The sequence below is a fragment of the Nyctereutes procyonoides genome, unplaced genomic scaffold (genome assembly GCF_905146905.1).
Source record: "Nyctereutes procyonoides isolate TBG_1078 unplaced genomic scaffold, NYPRO_anot_genome, whole genome shotgun sequence".
Taxonomy (NCBI): Eukaryota; Metazoa; Chordata; class Mammalia; order Carnivora; family Canidae; genus Nyctereutes; species Nyctereutes procyonoides.
In genome coordinates this window covers 6,946,634-6,966,638 of record NW_026575129.1, presented here as the reverse complement: position 1 = coordinate 6,966,638, position 20,005 = coordinate 6,946,634, and the positions used below count along the sequence as shown (strand labels likewise).

At 36.4% G+C, this 20,005-nt stretch overlaps 1 protein-coding gene across 7 annotated transcripts in view; it reads right to left on the bottom strand.

The window, feature by feature from the left end:
* XRCC4 (X-ray repair cross complementing 4) overlaps positions 1-19,826 on the bottom strand; it is a 274,190-nt gene extending 254,364 nt beyond the window's left edge. For 4 of the 7 annotated variants that reach the window (XM_055342259.1, XM_055342257.1, XM_055342253.1 and 1 more), the window contains exons 1-2: positions 19,328-19,759; positions 6,097-6,245 (exon numbers count right to left, since the gene is read on the bottom strand). In XM_055342259.1, the coding sequence (XP_055198234.1) occupies positions 6,097-6,235 (139 nt within the window). In that variant the 5' untranslated portion in view covers positions 6,236-6,245; positions 19,328-19,759. The other 3 variants (XM_055342254.1, XM_055342256.1, XM_055342255.1) reach the window with 3 other exon arrangements.
* Positions 19,827-20,005: the final 179 nt, after the last annotated feature.

Sequence of the window (20,005 nt, the reverse complement as noted above, 5' to 3'; positions counted from 1 at the left end):
TTAGTCTCAAATCTCATCTGAAAAACATTAGACTCCTTGCATTTTTTTTTCTCTGTCCTCAGATGAAACACATGCATTATAAATTACAAGAAAAACTACCATCTTGTATATTTGCTACTAGGTCAAAGCCAGATAAATTATTTCTTATAATGATTAATTAGTTCAGTATTTTATAACATCTTTCTCGCCTCAATTATTAAAGACATTAGTCTATTTCTATTTAATGGACTAAGTCAAATTAAAGTAAAAATGGGAGTTCATTCTTCTTATCTCATTATGTGCCAAAAAACAAAGAAGGTGGATGATGGTAGATGATGAGGAACAAAAGAGAAGGGAATTAATATTTACTGAGTGTCGCCTGTTGGACATACACACATGTTGCAGACCTGGCTTCCAGTTCTCTCATCTAGGTATACTGAAAGTTAATGCTTTATTCATCTACAGAGATTCCTTTTTTTTTTTTTAAGATTTTATTTATTTATTCATGAGTGACACGGAGAGAGAGGCAAAGACATAGGCAGAGAGGGAAGCAGGCTTCATGTAGGGAGCCCGATGGGAGACTCAATCCCAGGACTCCAGGACTCCAGGATCAGGCCCTGGGCCAAAGGAAGACACTCAACTGCTGAGCTACCCAGGCATCCTAGAGATTCTATTTCTTTTTACTACAGAGATTTTTACTGATTTTATATTCTCAATTCTAAATAGATATTCTCTTATTTTTTCATAATATCCTGTTCTTGCCACACCCTTCCTTTAAATACTTGAAGGCTTGAAACATATTCAAGATCTCTTTCAGATCAGTCTTTATGCATGGTTCCTGAAGTATTCATTCCATTTCTACTACCTGCTGACACACTCTCATTCTGGTTTTTCCCTTATGCTTTGCAATATTTGAATAAGGGTCCCTTCTAGCCAGAGTAGTGTTTCTGGAAAAGAGGAGGTGAGTTTTGAATCAAGGTTGCTCTTTTACCTTTCTTGGAGCCTCTACAGTTTTCAATAGCTATGGAAAGTTAATTTCTTTCTTCTTCTTTTTTTTTTTTTTTTGATGGTATTTATTTTATTTACTATTCATTTATTTTTATTTAAATTCAATTTGCCAACATATAGTAAAATTCCCAGTGCTCATCCCATCAAGTGCCCTCCTTACTGCCTGTCACCCAATCACCCCATGGAAAATTAATTTAACTTGGTTTTACACTTGAAGCAAAGAGTTCAAACTTAAATCCCTGTCCTTCATCCATACACAACACAGACTTAGGGTTGTGATTTTTGTTTGGACTTTTATCCACTCATGGCTCTTAGTGACTAGCTTGATGCTATGCTGCATCTTCAAACCAGAGAGTAGTCTTTTCTTATTTTGTCTTGCTTTTTTATATGAGGATTTCATTAACAAGGTAACTTTCAGTTTCCTTTCTTTACATTGAGAGCTGAGCTCCAGTTCCTTAGGAGGCCTGTCATTCCAACATTCCGCCCCACTTAGGTACTACAATCACAGTCATTTAGACATATATTTAGTTCAGATATTCCGTGAACCTATAGTTAAGTTTTAGTTCCCATTAACCACTTTGGCTTTCAGATACCTTTTATGGATGGCCACATAGGGGTTTCCCTTTCTCACATTCAAAAGCTAAAATGTATCTGTTTGCTTTAAAAATTACAAGACTTAATCTAACATTTGTTTGGAATGTGTGTGTGTGGTTGGGTGGTTTCCTGTGTCAATCCAGGCTACTACAATGATGAAAGACTCATGTGGTTCTATACTTCTATATTTAAAGGTTACATTTATCTATTTTATTCCTACTAACATTGAAAGATAGACATTTTCATTTTTCAAATAATAAAACTGAGGCTCAGATCAAGTAATGGTCTAGAGTCATGGAATAGATAGTGGTCAAACTGGGATTCATAGTTATGGTTTCTCAGTTATTGGGTTTTGTGGTAAGGCAGATGTAGGACCCTGGAAACACTATTTCTTTCCATGGTATTAAAAAAACACATTAATAAGATATACTACAGAAAACAATGAAAACTTGACTAAAGAATCCCTAAAAATATAAGATTCTCATACCTTGGTCTGTGTGCTATCAAGTGTTTCTGGAAAAGAGGAAGAGAGTTTTGAAACATATCCATATATTTTTCATTATCCATTTTTGGTCATTTCTTATAGTGAAATATGGATCTCAACACAGACTTTGAAAAGAGGTAAGAATAAGAACTTTTATGCGATTTTACAGTTTCTAAAATCCCTTCATATATTTTGTCTCTTTGTGAAGCAGTTGCATGTTTAAGATGATGGCTACTATCAAATCTACTGACCTTTCAATTACCCTATTAGCTCTTCTGAAAACAAAATAAAACAAAAACATAAAAACTAATGCTTCCTATTTAAGGAATGATTTCATATTTTGTGTTGGGTAATGCTGAAGAGTTATAAATACCTAAGAAGAGAAAATACTTCACAGAGAAATAGGAAATAAATCTGTAAAATCATCTTTAATGCAACTACATAAGAACTTATTAGATAATACAAGAGGGTGCCTCAGTACATTAAGGATCTGCCTTTGGCTCAGGTCATGATCCCAGAGACCCACATCGGGCTCCCTGCTTAGAGGGGAGCCTGCTTCTCCCTCTTCCCCCTGCACATGCACACTCTCTTTCTCTTTCGCAAATAAATAAATCTTAAAAAAAAAAAAGACACAAAAGAAATAAAGTATGAAGTATGTCCACTGATAAAACATATACAGTGAAAAGCATTCTAAATTTCATTAAAATGAAAAGATACTATTTGAAAATATTTCATACAATTTATTGGTTCAATTCACTTACTCAAAACCATGCTTATTCAGCATCTACGACATGTCAAGTGCTATTCTAGGCACCAAGGATATAAAAGTTTAGCAAACAGAAATTCTAGCCTTATGCAGCCTAGATTCAAGTGCTGATATCTTAGATATTCCCTTACGTTACACCATCTGTGAATGATGTTCTATTATTATGGAATAAAAATATTTCATTCTTAAGAGGAAAAAACATATGAAAGAAAATTTTCTATTTATATTTCCCCTTTAAAAACTGTGAGAAAAAATTAAGAAAAATTTTACTTGAATATTTCTATTAATAGTAAATGTGAAATTTTGACTGCCCATTTAGAACCTCAGTCCTGGAAAAACAACTTGGTCACCAGTTTTGAATTCTGTGCTAAGAACATCTGGAAGAAGCACAGCTGTAAGCATTCACTGCTCCAAAAACTTTGGTGACCAGAAATAAAAGCCATGGAAATAATAAAATTCAGCAAGGATACAGCTGAACCACATAATAACAGCATAAAAAGTGAGCAGGCCAACATGACCAAAAACCAAGGAATTGTTCTCAGACACACAGAATCCAAGGAAGCATAATTTTAACACTATTTGTGGGTAGATGAAGATGTAAGTAAGGAAAGAAGTTTTTTTTTTTTTCTTTTGGATTTTTAAGTATAATGCACCAGAGACTGTGCATAGCCTAAGTTTGTGCTAGAGCTTTGAAGACAGTGCTATCATCTCATTAGGGATCTTGCTGGTATCACAGCATGGACCTACCTTACTGCATTTATTAAAAATCCTCTTTTCTCTGAACTCTGTCACATATCCATATTTAGAACAAATATAAATGTATATAATTACCTGATAATAAATGTATTAATAAAGTTTACTTTTCAATGAATTACTCCAGAGATGGGTGATAGAAGTTTCCTACTGCTGACCAATAGACTTATAAAGGTCACATAATAGTCAACAATCATTAACCTACGTTTGTGACTTAACTCTGCAATACAACCCTCTATAATGTTGAAGTGATGATAGACCACATGATAATTACACCTCAAAACATTCATTAGATAAAACATTACTAATGGAAAAGAAATCAGTGAATTTAAGTGTGTGGGAGATTAAAAGGAACCCCACATCCTTTTAATTTCACTCAAATGAAAAGAGAAAAAAATTATCCAAATTGAAGGTTGCAGCAATCAAAAAGTTGTACAAAAAAAAAAAAAAACAGGATGAGGTATAGGAAGGAAATTCATTTTCATGTTTCAATTATATAATTGTTTCAATGTTCTTAATCATCTTACTGTCTATCTATAAAGTGCCAAACCAAATCATATTTATGTAATAAGCTTTAACTAAACATGGAAACAATGTTATATTATTTGGTTTGATATTTCCTCCCTGAAATTTATACAAGAAAATAGAAATAATGAAAGATACATAAAACATTTGTGAGATTTAAAACTTTAAAATCGTTGAAAAAAAAAACCTTTAATATCGTTATTAAATACCTATCACATGTAGGTCCCAGGCACTGGTATAGATACTTATCAAGAATGAGTGACAGACAAATCAAGTGCATTCCTCGCTCCTAATGAATCTAGTGAAACAATATTCATAATACTAAGAACTGCCAGCACATTTTGTATGATGTACACAAAGCGTTCCATAAATGTAAAGTCAACTTAAATTTCTGGTTAAATCAAGATTTAAGAGTTAATCTGTATATTCTTTTATTCCCAATCCTTAATGATAAAAAAAAAATTCAAACAACATATTATTGTTCTCTGCTTTGGTAAATGAGGTTTACCAACTAAATTAGAATTTAATATTTTCTTTTGCTAATTAAGGCCCTTAAAGCATCTCAAGGTCATCTGTCTAATCATAACTGATATATATAATAAGTCATTTTTCAGCTGAGAATATCTATGTTATAAAGATAGTATTCCTTACATACGAGCCACCACTTCACCTAGGACCTGCCTCTTGGGCTGTAGTGTAGTTGGAACTGCTCTTCTCTCCAGACAACTGGCATTAACCTATTGCCATTATCTTCAGCCCCATGCACCCCCTTTCCAAAATAGAGCTATTGCCACCTGGGTACACCTTCAGCACACACAGAGCTAACCTGAACATTTTCTTCCACTCCTACATGGCAACAATCAAGCAACAACTGATTTCTCTTAAATGGAAGTTTACAACCTAAACAGATACTGTAACAGGCACTACAAACATTATCCATGAAACTTATTTTATTAATACTTAAATCAGCATTCCTTGATCTCTGTCAATAAAAGAACTTCTTATAAAATGCTGTAAGTATAATTGTTTGTACTGTGTAACCGAACTTGTAACTTCCAAGAATGAAACAAAACCTCACCATGTAATTTTAAAAGATGATATAGTAATTAGACTAACAAGTTTTAGGAAATATTTCAAAATTGATAGAAGATATAAATGGTAGTAAATTAACATGACAAAATTATTTTAACTAAATATTATTTACAACATAACTCTAGAAAAGACTGTTGCATAACTATAGTTTTTCAAATCTTTCAAAAAATCCTTTAAAAGAATGAAAATTTCGCTATATGATCAAAATATAAATCTATACATTTTCACTTTATACCTGTCATATTCTATAAATAACTTCAGAGCCATTAGACTTTTTAAAAGAGCACTGCCAAAAATACAAAATATTTAAAGTCTACTTCATGAAATAATAGCCAAAATCCCACATATTGATTTGAACCTTGGCTTACAAAATTTTAGGCTATGAGTTCCATTTTGTTTTTGTCACAAACATAATACATGTTCACTAGAAAATAATTCAAACAATGTACGTGTGTGAAATAAAAAGAAAATCACCACCACCCCACTCCCATCAAGCTAACACAATCCCTTGGCCCATCCAACCCACCTCCCTATGCCTCCCAATATTTCCTTGGGGTCTTGAAAAAGAAATACTTACATAAAGTCTTATTTATGTTTTCTATAAAGAGATTATTTAAAAACCCTGACCAACTCCAAGTATTACGACTCATCTAGTAACCAGAATTTGGTGGGACACATGCTTATGTCTCTATCCTTCTATTAATATTAATTATAGAAACTGGCATTAAATATTATAAACCTACTCGTAAATTAGCCAGCAACAATAAGTACAACAATCATGTTAATTTCACCCAGCATTTAAGTAAAGAAACACCCTAATTTGAAGTGTCACTGAGGACTGAAGAACAGCACATTACTGAAATTTTACTTTTAAAAAATTTGCTTTGAATATTACCTGTCCCGGTCCATGCTGACTGACCATCAGTAAGCGTAATAACAAAACCATATGCTAGTGTTTTCTCCCAAGCCACTTGAAGAAAATGAATTATGTCAGGTTCAGAAGCAAGACAAATTCTGCTTACTTTTCTCTCCATTTCTGGTCACCTGTTATAAAAGATTAAGATTAGTATTTTTCCAAGAAATCGTGACTAAGAAATTGTGATATTCTGTATATCGGTCTCTCAGCTACACAAAGCAACAAGGAAATAAGTAAAACAAAACAAAACATGCAATAGCCAACCACCAAACTCAGTAAACCATAGTTTTGTTCAATACTGATTTATAATTTTTATAGATAAGAAAAACAGAGGCCCATAAATGGCAGATGAGTTGCCCAAGTTGTACGCTGAGAAAAGTTACTATAACTAACAATATGAAGAGTCAAGACTTTTCTTACTGACCCCACTTTCATTTCTAATGATTAGAAATTCTTCTTATCTGAATTCACAAACCATTCTTCTGGTAATTTATTCTAGAATCTTGCCCAGATTGACCTCAAACTTACCAAACCGTGATACAACATATATTTGGTTCAAAGCAACTAACTATACTTTTTCTAATACTGAGCTATCCCTTGACCACGTGCACTTCATTAAGAGATGTTGAACTGTAGAAGCTAACATGCAAAACAAAAATACCCTAACAATTACAAACATGCAAAGCGAAAACAGTATAAAAAGTCAAAATCAGAAACAAAGGAACAAACTTTCAGACATGAAAAGCTAGAGAGAATTATTCTTTAATCACACAGCAGGAATCTCTTCCTTAGGTAATCCTGAAAAAAAAAAAAAAAAGCTTTAAAAAAGTCCTTAATCTTTTATTTGGGGAGAAGAGTGTTAAATTTCTTCAATTTTTAAGATCAGTATATATATAACATGCTATAAAAATCCAAAAGTAAATTATCAATTGCCACTTCATGGATAACTGATTAATAAGTTTTAACAAGAGCAAATTTTTAAATCAGTTTTAATTTGCCTTCTCAATTTAAAACTATTACGTTCTCATAAAGAATATTATTTTTCTCAATTAACAACTGAGTATGAAAAAAACAACTGAATATGAAAAACTCACTTTGTCAGCTCTTCACACTATTGAATATGAAAATAAAAACAACCCACTTTGTCAGCTCTTCGCAAAACAAAACTAACTTACTACGGATCTCTATCTTCTGGGAGTGGGAGGGATGCTTAATTATAGAATGCTAGAGCTGCTGTATCTTACAGTAAAAAGCACAAGGAAGCAGGGCAATTTCCAGAATAAAAGAAAAAAAAATATCTAAAATTTAGAGTGTAAGATATTTCCAAATTGGTAAATTAACAATAATTCTAACTTCTACTAAAGTGTAAACAGAAGACTGTTTATTACTCTTCCCAATAAAAGACCAAGTTTAAAATAACTATACTTGTAGCCACATCAATAAAACATGTTTACATGTTAAAAATATGTAAGTTTATAGGTTTAACTACATCATAATCACTGAAAAAATATAATTATTTTTAAATATTTAGTCAAAAATCTTTCCTAGGTTGACATCTTTTTTTGCCTCAGTATGCTTACTTCTGAAATGCTTTATCCGTTTGTGAATATTTTCTTTTAAATCAATTAGTCAAAGCACTTAACATAGTTTATTATTACCCACTTGCTCTTTAATCCTTAAATTTGAAAATTCCTGGAAAATGTGTATTACTATTTTTCAATGCCAATCATTGAAAAAGACACATAGTTAGAGACTTATATAATTCTAATAGGCCTAAAACCCACAACTTCAGAGGGGAGGAAGGTCATAAAAACTACTTATGAAGGCCACTTCTTGCCTCTCTCCTAATTTATATACAAATACATAGATACACACTTGCACAGGTTATTTCTTCTTATATGTGCCTCACATGACTATTGTTAGCAATTAATGTTACTTTGTGAAAGGAAAACTCAGCACTTAGAATTGCTCTAAAACAGCAATTGGTTTCACTGCTATTTTATTGGAAACAAGGGACAAACTGCTAATTATACAAAGTAGTTTAACATTCAATATTCCAGATGCTTCATCCTACTTTCACAATGATATAGAGGGCTTTAATCTCAAGAATGTTAAAAAGACATTTAGGTATCAATTAGTTTAGTTTTGTTCTTTTTTTAAAGACTTTATTTATTTATTCATTCATGAAAGACAGAGACAGAGAGGCAGAGGCAGAGACACAGAGGGAGAAGCAGGCTCCATGCAGGGAGCCCGACGCAGAACTCGATCCCAGGTCTCCAGGATCACACCCTGGGCCAAAGGCAGGCGCTAAACCACTGAGCCACCCAGGGAACCCAGGGATCAATTAGTTTTAACAATATCTCAAATTATTCCTGTTTTAAATATTTTCCAATTTTCTGATCAAGCCTAGGTACTTATAGCTAAAGTTAAATTGTATTATTTTAAAGATTCCATTACTTTACTAAACTCAGAATTGAAACTTTGGATGCTACCTGTGAGTCATGTTTAAGCACTTAACATGAATAGCCCAAATGTGACCACTCAATATCCTATAAATACTTTGTGCCTCAGTAGCCTGGATAACGTTTTCTTCATATTAACTGCCTTTTAATTTCTTGATAATATACTATTTGAACCACTTTTGAATGAAATTTATTCCTTTACTTACTAAAGTCACCACCTCATTAAATATCAAATACAAAATACCTAAGAACCAATTATAAACATAGGAAAAAAGGATGACCTGCCATGTCTTTTAAGAATTATAAGAGCAAACCAATGATCTCTTCACTTTCAGCAGCCCTGTAAATGGGAATAGTCAGCCATAGTTTTTCTGCCCCAAGAATACTCGAAGAATACTGGAATCCTCTTTAGAGGGACTGATTGATTAGGGCCATAAGAAACCCTGTGTTTTGTTTTCTAAGGGCACTAAAGGTCGCACTCGTATCAGCACCTCTCCCAGCCAGAGCCAAGGATCTAAGACAAGTCTGCAGGTGGGAACAGTTGGGTCCCACCCCAATTTGTACATCAGTAGCTTTATTGAGAGCTCAGAACAGTTGAGAATTGAGAAGCTTATCTTTAGTACTCTGTGTCTTTGATACTTGGCTTCCTTCTTAGAAGAGAAATAAGTTGTTGGCTGGTATGCAGTTGATGTGATCTACACTCTGAACAAATACCATTCACAGTTGCCTCTGAATAAACAAGACGCTTTTTAAATTAGTTTACAAAGAATTTTGTATGCCCTTTTGGATGCTGATAAGGAGCAGTGCAGAAGCCAACTCTTAGGTCAGCTCAAGTTAGTGACAACACTATATCATTGATAACACAATTTTGAACTTGAGCCTCTTTTATTTTCCTTTATAGTTAAGTTACGGCTTCTTTTCAAGCTGCTTGGGCTGCAGGTGTTCAAACTTCTGCAGCTATGCCAAGGAGTTGTACTTAACAGATCAGAAAGGACTAAATGCATGTTTCTAATGAAGCAATTAACTTAAGTGCTCCCTTATTCAGAAAAGTAGGCTGATACCTAAAGTGAATTCAGAATAAAGATCAGCATACAGCACACACTGTTAAGAGTCTGTAATTTAATTCCTGATATTATTTTGTTTAACCTTATTTTTTAAAAAAATTATAAAAATTATAAATTAAAAGAATGATAATAAACTATTTTTAAAGTTCTATCATAAAAATTCAAGGGTAGGACCATATACATTGCTAGATAAAAAGGAAAGAAAGGGTTATGCAACAACCACTGGCTATCTAGTTTTAATAAGACAAACATCACACAATTCGGAAAACTAAGTACAAAAAAAATGACTATTTTCTTATTTGCTTAGTATTTTTTTTAAAAGCATTGATTATTAAGGTTTATCTTATCAGAATTCCCACATTGACTATTTTTTAAATAATTTATTCCTGGCATTTTCATTATTTTTTTCCCTTTCAATTTCTTTTTTTTTATTTTTTAGATTTTATTTATTCATAAGAGACAGAGAGAGAGAGAGAGAGAGAGAGAGAGAGAGCGAGAGAGAGAGAGAGAGACACAGGCAGAGGGAGAAGCAGGCTCCATGCAGGGAGCCCGACGTGGGACTCGATCCCGGGACCCCAGGATCATGCCCCGGGCCGAAGGTGGCGCTAAACCGCTGAGCCACCAGGGCTGCCCTCCCTTTCATTTTCATTAATAGCATGTCAACTTGCTGGTTGGAATCATCTATCTGACTAAAGGATAAAATAAGTCTTTTTTTTTTCCCTTAAATGACCACAAAATCAGTTTACCTTTAAATTTCCAAAGCAATTACACAAATATTTCAAGCTTTCTATAGAAGAAATGCTTTCTTGAAAGATTATTTTCATGTTCCAATTATCTAAACTTTAAAGGTAAAGAATTTATAGTATTATTAAATACTTTTCTAATCATGTCAATATTACCTCCATTCTATTAATTTAGAAATGAAAGTAAGGTGACCAGCTGTCCAGATTTCCCTGAGGTTTTTCTTGGTCAGCATCAAAAGTCCTATGTCCAGGAAACCTCCCAACCCCAGGCAAATTAGGATGGACAGTCACCTAAAGTAAGAGTAAAATATATTTAAGACTAGAGACATAATCTTGTTCAAAACCTTGTAAAGTATAGCTAATATTCAAGTTAGACATTAAACTGATAGTCTCATGCTTCATGAAAAAAGCATATTTTAATATGTCTACAAATTAAAGCATTTTTGCCATGGTCATAGTCCATTCTCAATTACCTCTTATGACTGTGGAATGCCAGCTGCTACCATTCCAAATATCATATTACTACTCATTTCCTCTGCTTATCATTTACAAATACCATTAATAATCATTAGTTTCAGTGATTCATTTAAAGTTCACTTCCTCTCCTTTTTCTTTACCCAATGAACTAAGTATTTTAAAACAACAAAATGGCCTGAATAAATTTTCCACATAAAATCTAATGCCTAGATCCAAAATGCCCTGAAAATTGGACCCAAAGTTCTAAGACTTCCTTTCTGTTTTCATCAAATGGACACTTAATTACAAATAAACTTGGCAGAAAGGATGAGAGTACACTCATCATTTTGGAAACTTTCTAAACCTTCACAAGAACACTTCAGTCCTAACTGCAGTTTCATGTGAGAATGACACTTAACAGAACTGAAGAGATAATACCTGAAACATAGCATTAGCTGAAGTCTTTTCATTAAGAATTTAGTCATTATGATTTCTTAAGCTGTGAAATTTTGACACCTCTCTTGTATCTTAATTTCAGAAAAGTGAGAAGTGTTCCTATGAAACACCATCAGTTAAGTGTATATACAGTCATTTCTACTTGAAAAATGTGCTGCTCAGAACTGAAATGTAACGAAAAGCACTTGTAGAAAAGAAGCAGGACTCGTACTGTACTTTTTCCCCCACCCACAAAACCATTTACTTACAACTGTGCCCATTTATCTGCCTATTTCTGATGGCAAACAGGGGATGAATGATAAGATTGGGGTACAAATGAGTTAATCCTGAGAAGAAGAATCTCAACTGGTGACACTACCTGACTCAGCCATTCAAAAATATTTAGGGACTATATACAACTGCCAATTTTTAATCTACAAAAAAAATGGCAATTTCACGTTTTGAATGATAGTTAAGTTATAAACAACACATTCCAAATTGGAGGAATAATTATATATTTATTTCCTATGCCACAATTTTTGACTCCAAGTCATTTTCAACCACATCCCTGAACATTTTTTGGACTCTAATGGAAGGATGTTCCAAGATAAAAAGCAAAAGATTTCATGAGTTGATAATTCTTGTGCTAGGTGATGGGTACATTGGAATCCATTATGTTCTACCTTTTATGTATGTTTGAAATGCTCTACAATAAAACATACAAATATAGTTCAATAATTGTAATTTGACCATCAGGCTGATTATACTGTTATAGAGTAACTTTGTAAAATGAAGCAAAATCATTTATTAGAAATTTATTCTTAAATTTCAATACTTGAAACTTAGGAGCCTGTTTAAGAAATATTGAGCAGTGTTGACTCTAGTAAATAGTATTTATCTGATAAGCATTACACCTCAACTACTGGTATGTAATGCACCGGTGACCGCCCCAGAAATGATGAGCACATGACTCTAATTAGGACAACGAAGACCACTGAACCCTAATTCCCAGACTTTAGAATATAGATTCTTCTCTACTGGATCTGATGCTTTAGCACTGTGAGCCTGAAGCTGCTGACAGCTAAAGCAACAGAGCAGAAAGTGAAACTCAAGTGTGGGCAGCAGCTCAGATCTGATTCCAACAACACCAGAATCTAGATCTAACCATAGATATTTTAGGTACGAAGCTGCGAAATTCCTCTCTGTTTAAGCTACCTTGTTTCAGGCTTTGGAACTAGTCAGACTTCAGTATGAATCCTGTCATTCCTGGGTTATGTGGACCCCAGCAAATTATTTAATTCTTTAAACCTAAGTTATCTCATAGTACCTGCAAAACAGCTGTAAGTCAGCAACGTGTGTATTCCATTAGTCGCATGAGTATCAAACTTTGGGAAACTGTATTAAACTCATAATATTCAACATCAAACAGGAAGTTTTACACTTTCAGCTTAATATGCTGACACTCTCATCAAATCTAAAACACAGGACATTTTGAAAGCACAGGGCAAATCTGTTATCACTCCATGATTAAAAAAAAAAAAAAAAAACTGGTAACAGGTGGTTCAAGAAGACAACTGGTGAATATTTTCCATAAGGCCCTAATGATTTTAGAAAAAGAAAAACACATATTCAAAACAAAGGTTCAAAGTCTTGATTACATGGCAAAAAAAAAAAATGTTTCAAAGTTCTAAAACTCACTAATTAATAAGTTTAATGTTTTCTCCTTAAAACTCCAAAGCTTACCTCAAAATATTGGCAAATGCTTTCTTAAAAGAAGCATCTGCTCAATATAAACTTTAAAATTCTTTCCCTTCCATCTTCAATATACTCAAAAGAATATATTAAAAGCCTTCTCTGAACCTCTACAATTTTTTTTCATGTTTATATTTAGAGAAATAAATGTAGCTCCTGGCAGGATATAGGACCTCAATTATACATCGCCTCCATTCTTCACCATGTAAACTTAATCGTGTGATCTCTAGTTTTAGAAAAGAAAAGCAATGAGAGGACCAGTCCTGATTGATACTCATAGTTTATGCTCTTCGAGGCCTGTTTTAGCATGATCCTTCAAAGAACACTCAGTTTAACTTCTGTCTGCAGAACAGACATTTAAGACCGTTTGTACGGTTCCAATGACTTGATAAAAAAAGCTTCAACTACAGTGATATTCATACAGGAATTAACAGTGGTGATCTGTGGTATCAGCCTCATGATATCAACTTTATGACCTGTGACAGCAAATATATCAACTTTACTTGCTCTTTAATCCACTCATTTTCTTCTGATAGAACTGTCAATCAGAACAAATTTTCTTATCACATTTAAACTTCAGAAACTTGTTTTTTCCATTGCTAAATTCTCAGAGCATAAATATCAGTTCCCAAAAGTAATCTGTAAGTCTTGACTTGAGCTCATTTTTGTAAGAATAATGTGTAAAATGATGAAGTTGGTTCCTAAACACAGTATTAAGGCAAGAGCTTTTTTATTCAATTTATAGAGGAGTATCATTGCACAACTAATTTACAAAATTACACATTGTAACCATGCTGTCATTTTTTAAAAACCTGGTAAGTCCACATATGGAACTATATAAGTATACTATTTATACAAGCATCTACCTACAAATTACCAAAGAACTGTCAATAAATTTTTTTTAATTTAAGTGCTCCAAAGTTTAGACAGATGTTATCCTACTTTCTCTGAGCAGCTGTTCATTGGACATGTTCCTTATTTATTGATATACTGTGTTCAATGCTAGGGTCATATTTCTTAAACAGGAACTTGGCAACTTCCAAATTCTGTGGTAAATATTGACATATCTCAGCTTGTCAATATTTATACTGTCAAGACTTTGATGAATCTCAACAATGGCTGCATCTTATTTCTTAGCAGCCACTTGCTTCTGTTCCAATTGAGCAAAGTCTTTATTCAATAAAATTCTCGTTAACTGTTCAGATAAAACTACAAGTAAGCTAACAGCATCCTCTCACACAAAGACCAGACTGTTGCTTATTTCAATGTTTTGGACATTTCTATACAGTTATTAAAGTTCAAAGAAATAAGGCACAAATTTAGAAATAGTTGTTTTTGATTACTTAATCCCAAGCCTAATCATCACTTTCAACCCCACTGCTGGGGTTGAAAGCTGCTGAAGCATTTTCAGAATTTATAGGGTTAAATTATTTCCTTTTCTTTTAGTCTTAAAGGCTATTCAACATTACAAAAAGATTGGTTTATGGACTACATCAGTGATGATAATATTCAGTGTATAGTTCAAATTCAGAGTATAGTTCAAATTCAGAATGCTTACCATAAAAGGTAGCTAGAAGTCTAGTTCATTATCTATGATTAAAGTGTTTTATTTTTTTTTAAGATTTTATTTATTTATTCATGAGACACACACACACACACACACACACACACACACACACACACATACACAGAGAGACAGGCAGAGACCCAGGCAGAGGGAGAAGCAGGCTCTGTGCAGGGAGCCCAACGTGGGACTCGATCCCGGGTCTCCAGGATCACGCCCTGGGCAGAAGGCAGGCGCTAAATCACTGAGCCACCCAGAGATCCCCTAAGCAGTTTTTTTTTTTATTTATTTATTTATTTATTTATTTTAATTTTCTGTTCCTCAAATACAGTATTGACAAAATAAAGAAATAACCCTTCCACCACATACAAGATTAGGCCGGCTAATAAACAGTGTTTTAAATGCAAAATTAGTTTACCTAATTTTTGTGCCGAGTATCAGAAATTATATAACAAACTAATTATCTTTAACTTAACCTTAATAATAAATTTCCATATCATTGTGAGAAAAATCTTTGCAATATCTTGAAAACAGCCCGGGATTTCTCAATGGCATACAACCAAAGGTTTAATTTAAAGCTAATGGTAGTACTATCATCTAGCAAAAGCATGGATGCCTCATGAGCAGTTTGGAATTACAGCATGGATTTCTCCTTTGAGGCAATAGAAATCAAATGGTGTTCTCCCAAAGAGTCTCATCAACATTGAAAACTCCTGACTATTCATCTTTTTCAGCCAATGTCTTAGGAAAAAAAAAAAGCACAACTCACGTTCTCTTCAGCACTGCCAGCTTCACAAATGATGAGGAACAAATTGCCCTGGACTATAAAATGATTACCTCCTACCTGTACAAAAACTATCCTACTATTTTAAGCACAGCCACCTTTTCCCTAGAAAACAAGGTATAGCAAATAGACCATTGATTTTAGACTCAGAAGATTCAGCTTGAAATCAAAACTCTACCACTTCATAGCGGAGTGACTTTGGTCATGCCATCAGTGTACTAAAACATTCACTGGCTGCTTTCTATGTACCAGGCTTTGATATCCCCAGAATGAGTAAGACACATTTCCAGCTCTCTAGTGAGATGAAAATACCCAAAAATAATTATCTCATATGCTTGTCAAGTGCAGAGGCAGGGTGGTACCTCCTGTGAGGAGTACATGTAAGCCAGCCTGATATTTCGGGGAAGGCTTCCTTGAGTTATACCTGATATGAATCTTAAAATGTGAAAAGGAGAGATAGAAAATGCAGAAGAACCTGGATGAGTTGGGGCAGCCTGTGTTGCTCAGTGTTTGAGTGCTGAGCCTTTGGCTCAGGGCATGATTCTGGGGTCCCGGGATCAGGTCCTGTGTCGGGCTCCCTGCACGGAGCTTGCTTCTCCCTCTGCTTGTGTCTTTCTTTCTCTCTGTCTCTCATGAATAAATAAAATAAACAAAATAAAAAGAATCTGCATGAGCAAAGGCTTAAGAGGCAAGAAACAGCAAATCTGGAAATGATAAACAATTCAGTGTTTCACAATGACTGTGAATCAAGGATGACTAAATTCAAATACTTAGCCAACTTCATTCAACCAAAACCTGTGCCCTTCTATGCATCAGACAGTGCTTTAGAACTTGACATAAGGAAACAAAACAAATAACAATTCTTTCCTTTTTAAAATTTGTATTTTAATAGACCAATGATGAAAAAAACACATAACAAATATGTAAAATATATAGTATGGTGATACGTGCTATGGTAAAAGGAGAAGATAAAACAGGATAGAGAAAACTGGGAATACAGAGGCCAGTGACGGGAGGGGGATAGTTGCAAAGCTACAATTTTAAATAGGACGTTAAGGTAGGCTTTATTGAAAAGGTGGTATCTGAGCACATACATCAAGGAGGTGAAAGATTTAGTTGTGTGGATGTCTAGGAAAAAGCATTCCAAGCAGATGAAGCAGCCAGTGCAAAGGCCCTAAGGCAGAAGTGGGCTTAGTGTATTTAAGAAACAAGGCAGCCAGTATGGCTGGGACAGAGTGAGAGGAAAGAGAACACAAAGGACAGAAGTCAGGGAGGTAACAGGAAACCAGATCACATAGAGTTTTGTAGGCCAAAGTCAGGATGTTAGCTTTTATCGTGAATCAAGTGAGAAGTGAGAAGTCATAAAAGGTCTTAAAGCAAATAAGTAATTTATATTCCTAATAAACTTTTTATTTGGGAGGAATACTGAATGTATGGGAAAGCTGCAAAGATAACACAGCTCCCATTTACACCTCACCCAGTTTCCTCTAACATTAACATCTTATATTACTGCAGTGCATTTACCAAAACAAAGGAACAAACATTGGTGCATCACTACTAACTAAACTCCAGGCTACTTACTTGGATTTTACCATTTTTTTCCTGTAATATCTTTTATCTGTTCCAGGATGCAATCTAGGATAATCCGTCACATTTAGAATCTTACCTCTTAATACAATTTCTTACTTGCATTTAAAAAGTATCATTCTGGCTATTGTGTGAAAATAGATTGTACAGAAGCAAGGACTGAAGAAAGTTAAGGAGACCAGCTGGAACCCTATTACTGTTAATCCAAGCAAGAAATCATAAGAGTTAAAACAGACATCCCAGAAACAGAGGATCAATGTACTAACAGCAGAAATAGTAGCAAACGGTTAAATTCTATATATATTTTATGGAGAGTGTCAACAATGGATTTGCTGATGGATTTGGTGGAATATAAGAGAAAGTAGAGTCAAGAATGACTCCGAACACTTAGCTTTGAGCAACTGGCTGAATAGAGCAGCCAGCATCTGAGATGAAAAAGAATGGGACAGGTTTGGGGAAAAAGGAGTTCAGTTTGTGCCATATGAGTTTGCAATTACTTTAAATAAACAAATGCAGATGCAGAGGTAGGCAAATGTAAATGTGAGTCTGGAGGTCAGAGAGGGAACTAAGAGGCCATTTTCCTTTTAAGAATAATGTGCTATCCTGTATTAATACTTTGTATAAAATGATTCATGGGGCACCTGGGTGGCTCAGAGGCTGAGCATCTGCCTTTGGCTCAGATCATGACCCGGGGTCCTGGGATCGAGTCCTACATTGGGCTCCTTGCATGGAGCCTGCTTCTCTCTCTGCCTATGTCTCTGCCTCTTTCTGTGTCTCTCATGAATAAATAAATAAATAAAATCTTTAAAAAATATATTTTAAAAAGTCATTAAGACTTGATGATATCCTCAAAAGGAAGTGTAGAAAGAGGAAAAGCAGCAAAGATTGAGCCCTGGAACACTTCAACAATGAGAGATCAGAAAGAATAGAAGGAAGACGGTGACAGAAGGAAAATCAAGAGAGTGCAATGTCCTGGAAATCAGTGAAGAAAATACAACATGGACAAGGAAGTGATAACTGTGTAAAAGGTTACTAATGGCTCAAATACCGCAAAGACTGGGAATAATCAACACCTGGAGACAGCTGGTGACACTAAGTAAAGGATGGGGGGAGGGGGGAGCAAAAGCCATTCTGGAATGATCTCAAGAGAAAATAGAAAAAGAGGAACTGGGATTTGGAACATAAAGTCCTGAGAGGATTTTTGTTCAGAAGAGCAATCAATGAACGAGCTCAGAAGTGGAGGAAGGGGGCAGCCCGCGTGGCTCAGCGGTTTAGCGCCGCCTTCGGCCCAGGGGGTGATCCTGGAGTCTCGGGATCGAGTCCCGCGTCGGGCTCCCTGCATGGAGCCTGCTTCTCCCTCTGCCTGTGTCTCTGCGTCTCTCTGTCTCTGTGTCTCTCATGAATAAATAAATTCTTAAGGAAAAAAAAGTGGAGAAAGGTTAGGAGAAGCATTTCTCGGGAGCCTGGGAGGCTCAAGTCCCAGGGTCCTAGGATCACACCCCACAACGGGCTTTGCGGGGTGCCTCCCTCTCCCCCTGCTTGTGCTCGCTCTGCCAAATGAACAAGTAAGATCTTTAAAATGAGAGAGAGAAGTACTCCTTAAAGAGAAATACCATGCAGGTCAAACATGGGTCATAATCTAAACGCCACGGAGAAAGAATATAAAAAAAGAGGGCGGCGAAGGGCAAACACCAGAACACGAAGACCTAACTTCAACTACGGAGGCTAGTTGAGGAGCACAGAAAACAAGCGGTTAAGTAAAACCACTGCCTTTTAATGTATGTGACCACTAGTGAATTAAAAAAAAAAAAAGAAAGAAAGAAAAAAAGAAAAAGAACGAACCCATCAACACTAGCTGCAAAGTAAAAAAAAAGGGGGGGGTGGGGGAGGCGGGAGGCGGACCGGTGATTTAAAAAAAAAAAAAAAAAACGATGCCACTTTGATCCAAAAGCCTTCCAGGGAGGCCCAAGAAATGTGCGAAATGGACGCGTCAGAGCACCTGCTGCTCCATTCGGTCTCTGCAAAGACAGAGCGGCTGGAATATGAAGCCTCATCCAGTGGGATCATCAACACTAAAAGAAGCTAAATACTAATACTAATAGTAATAATAACTGATTAAAAGAGGAAGCTGAGGGGCAGCCGGGGTGGCTCAGCAGTAGAGGGCCCGCCTGCGGCCCAGGGCGTGACCCGGGTCCCGGGATCGAGTCCCGCGTCGGGCCCCCTGCGTAGAGCCTGCTTCTCCCTCTGCCCCTCTCTGTGTCTGTCATGAATAAATAAATTAAATATAAAAAAAAAGAAAAGAAAAGAAGAGGAAGCTGGCCTGCGGTTCCTGTCGCTGGTGGACCCCTCCTCCGGATACCTACGGGCCTACTGAGGTCAGCGAGGGCAGCTCCACTGGTCGCCACGGCCCTTCCTTACCCCAAGGCCCCGCACACTCCGGGCCCCAGCGCAAACCCAGGGACAGCTTACAAGGAGCGAGGGCGCCGAGGGCAAGGAGGCCGGCGTCAGGGTGTCACAGCCCCGGCGTCCAGCGCCTTCCCAGCGTCACGACCACGACAGCGCCCCTCAGAGGCGCTCCGCAGCCTGAGCCAGGCGCGAAGGGAGACGCTGAGGTAGGTGCCCAGCGTGCGCCCAGGTCGGGGGAACCAGGCCTCCCCCGGAGCTCCCCCGAGCTGGCAAACCTCGCGCACTGAGGAGTTCTAGGACCCCGAAGTCAAAAAAAAAGGGGGGGGAGGGGGAAGCAAGACCCCAAAAAGAGGCCAGGACGGCAGATTCCTATCCCTGAAACACGCATCTCCCACTTCCGGACCTTACCTCGCAGCTCCCCCACTTCCGGCCTCCTCCGAAAGGCCCGCGCCTGCAGACGGCCCGCGGCGGCCAATGGGAGCTCCGCTCACGTCCGCGCGGCGCGTGACGTCTGTTAAGTCCCGCCCCTTCCGGCAGTGAGGAGCCTATCGCGGCGTCCGAGTGGCGCGGCTCTGGAGGACGTGCCGCGACCGGCCCAACCGGACGCGGGGCGGAGAGGAGGGGGGTGAGGGCCG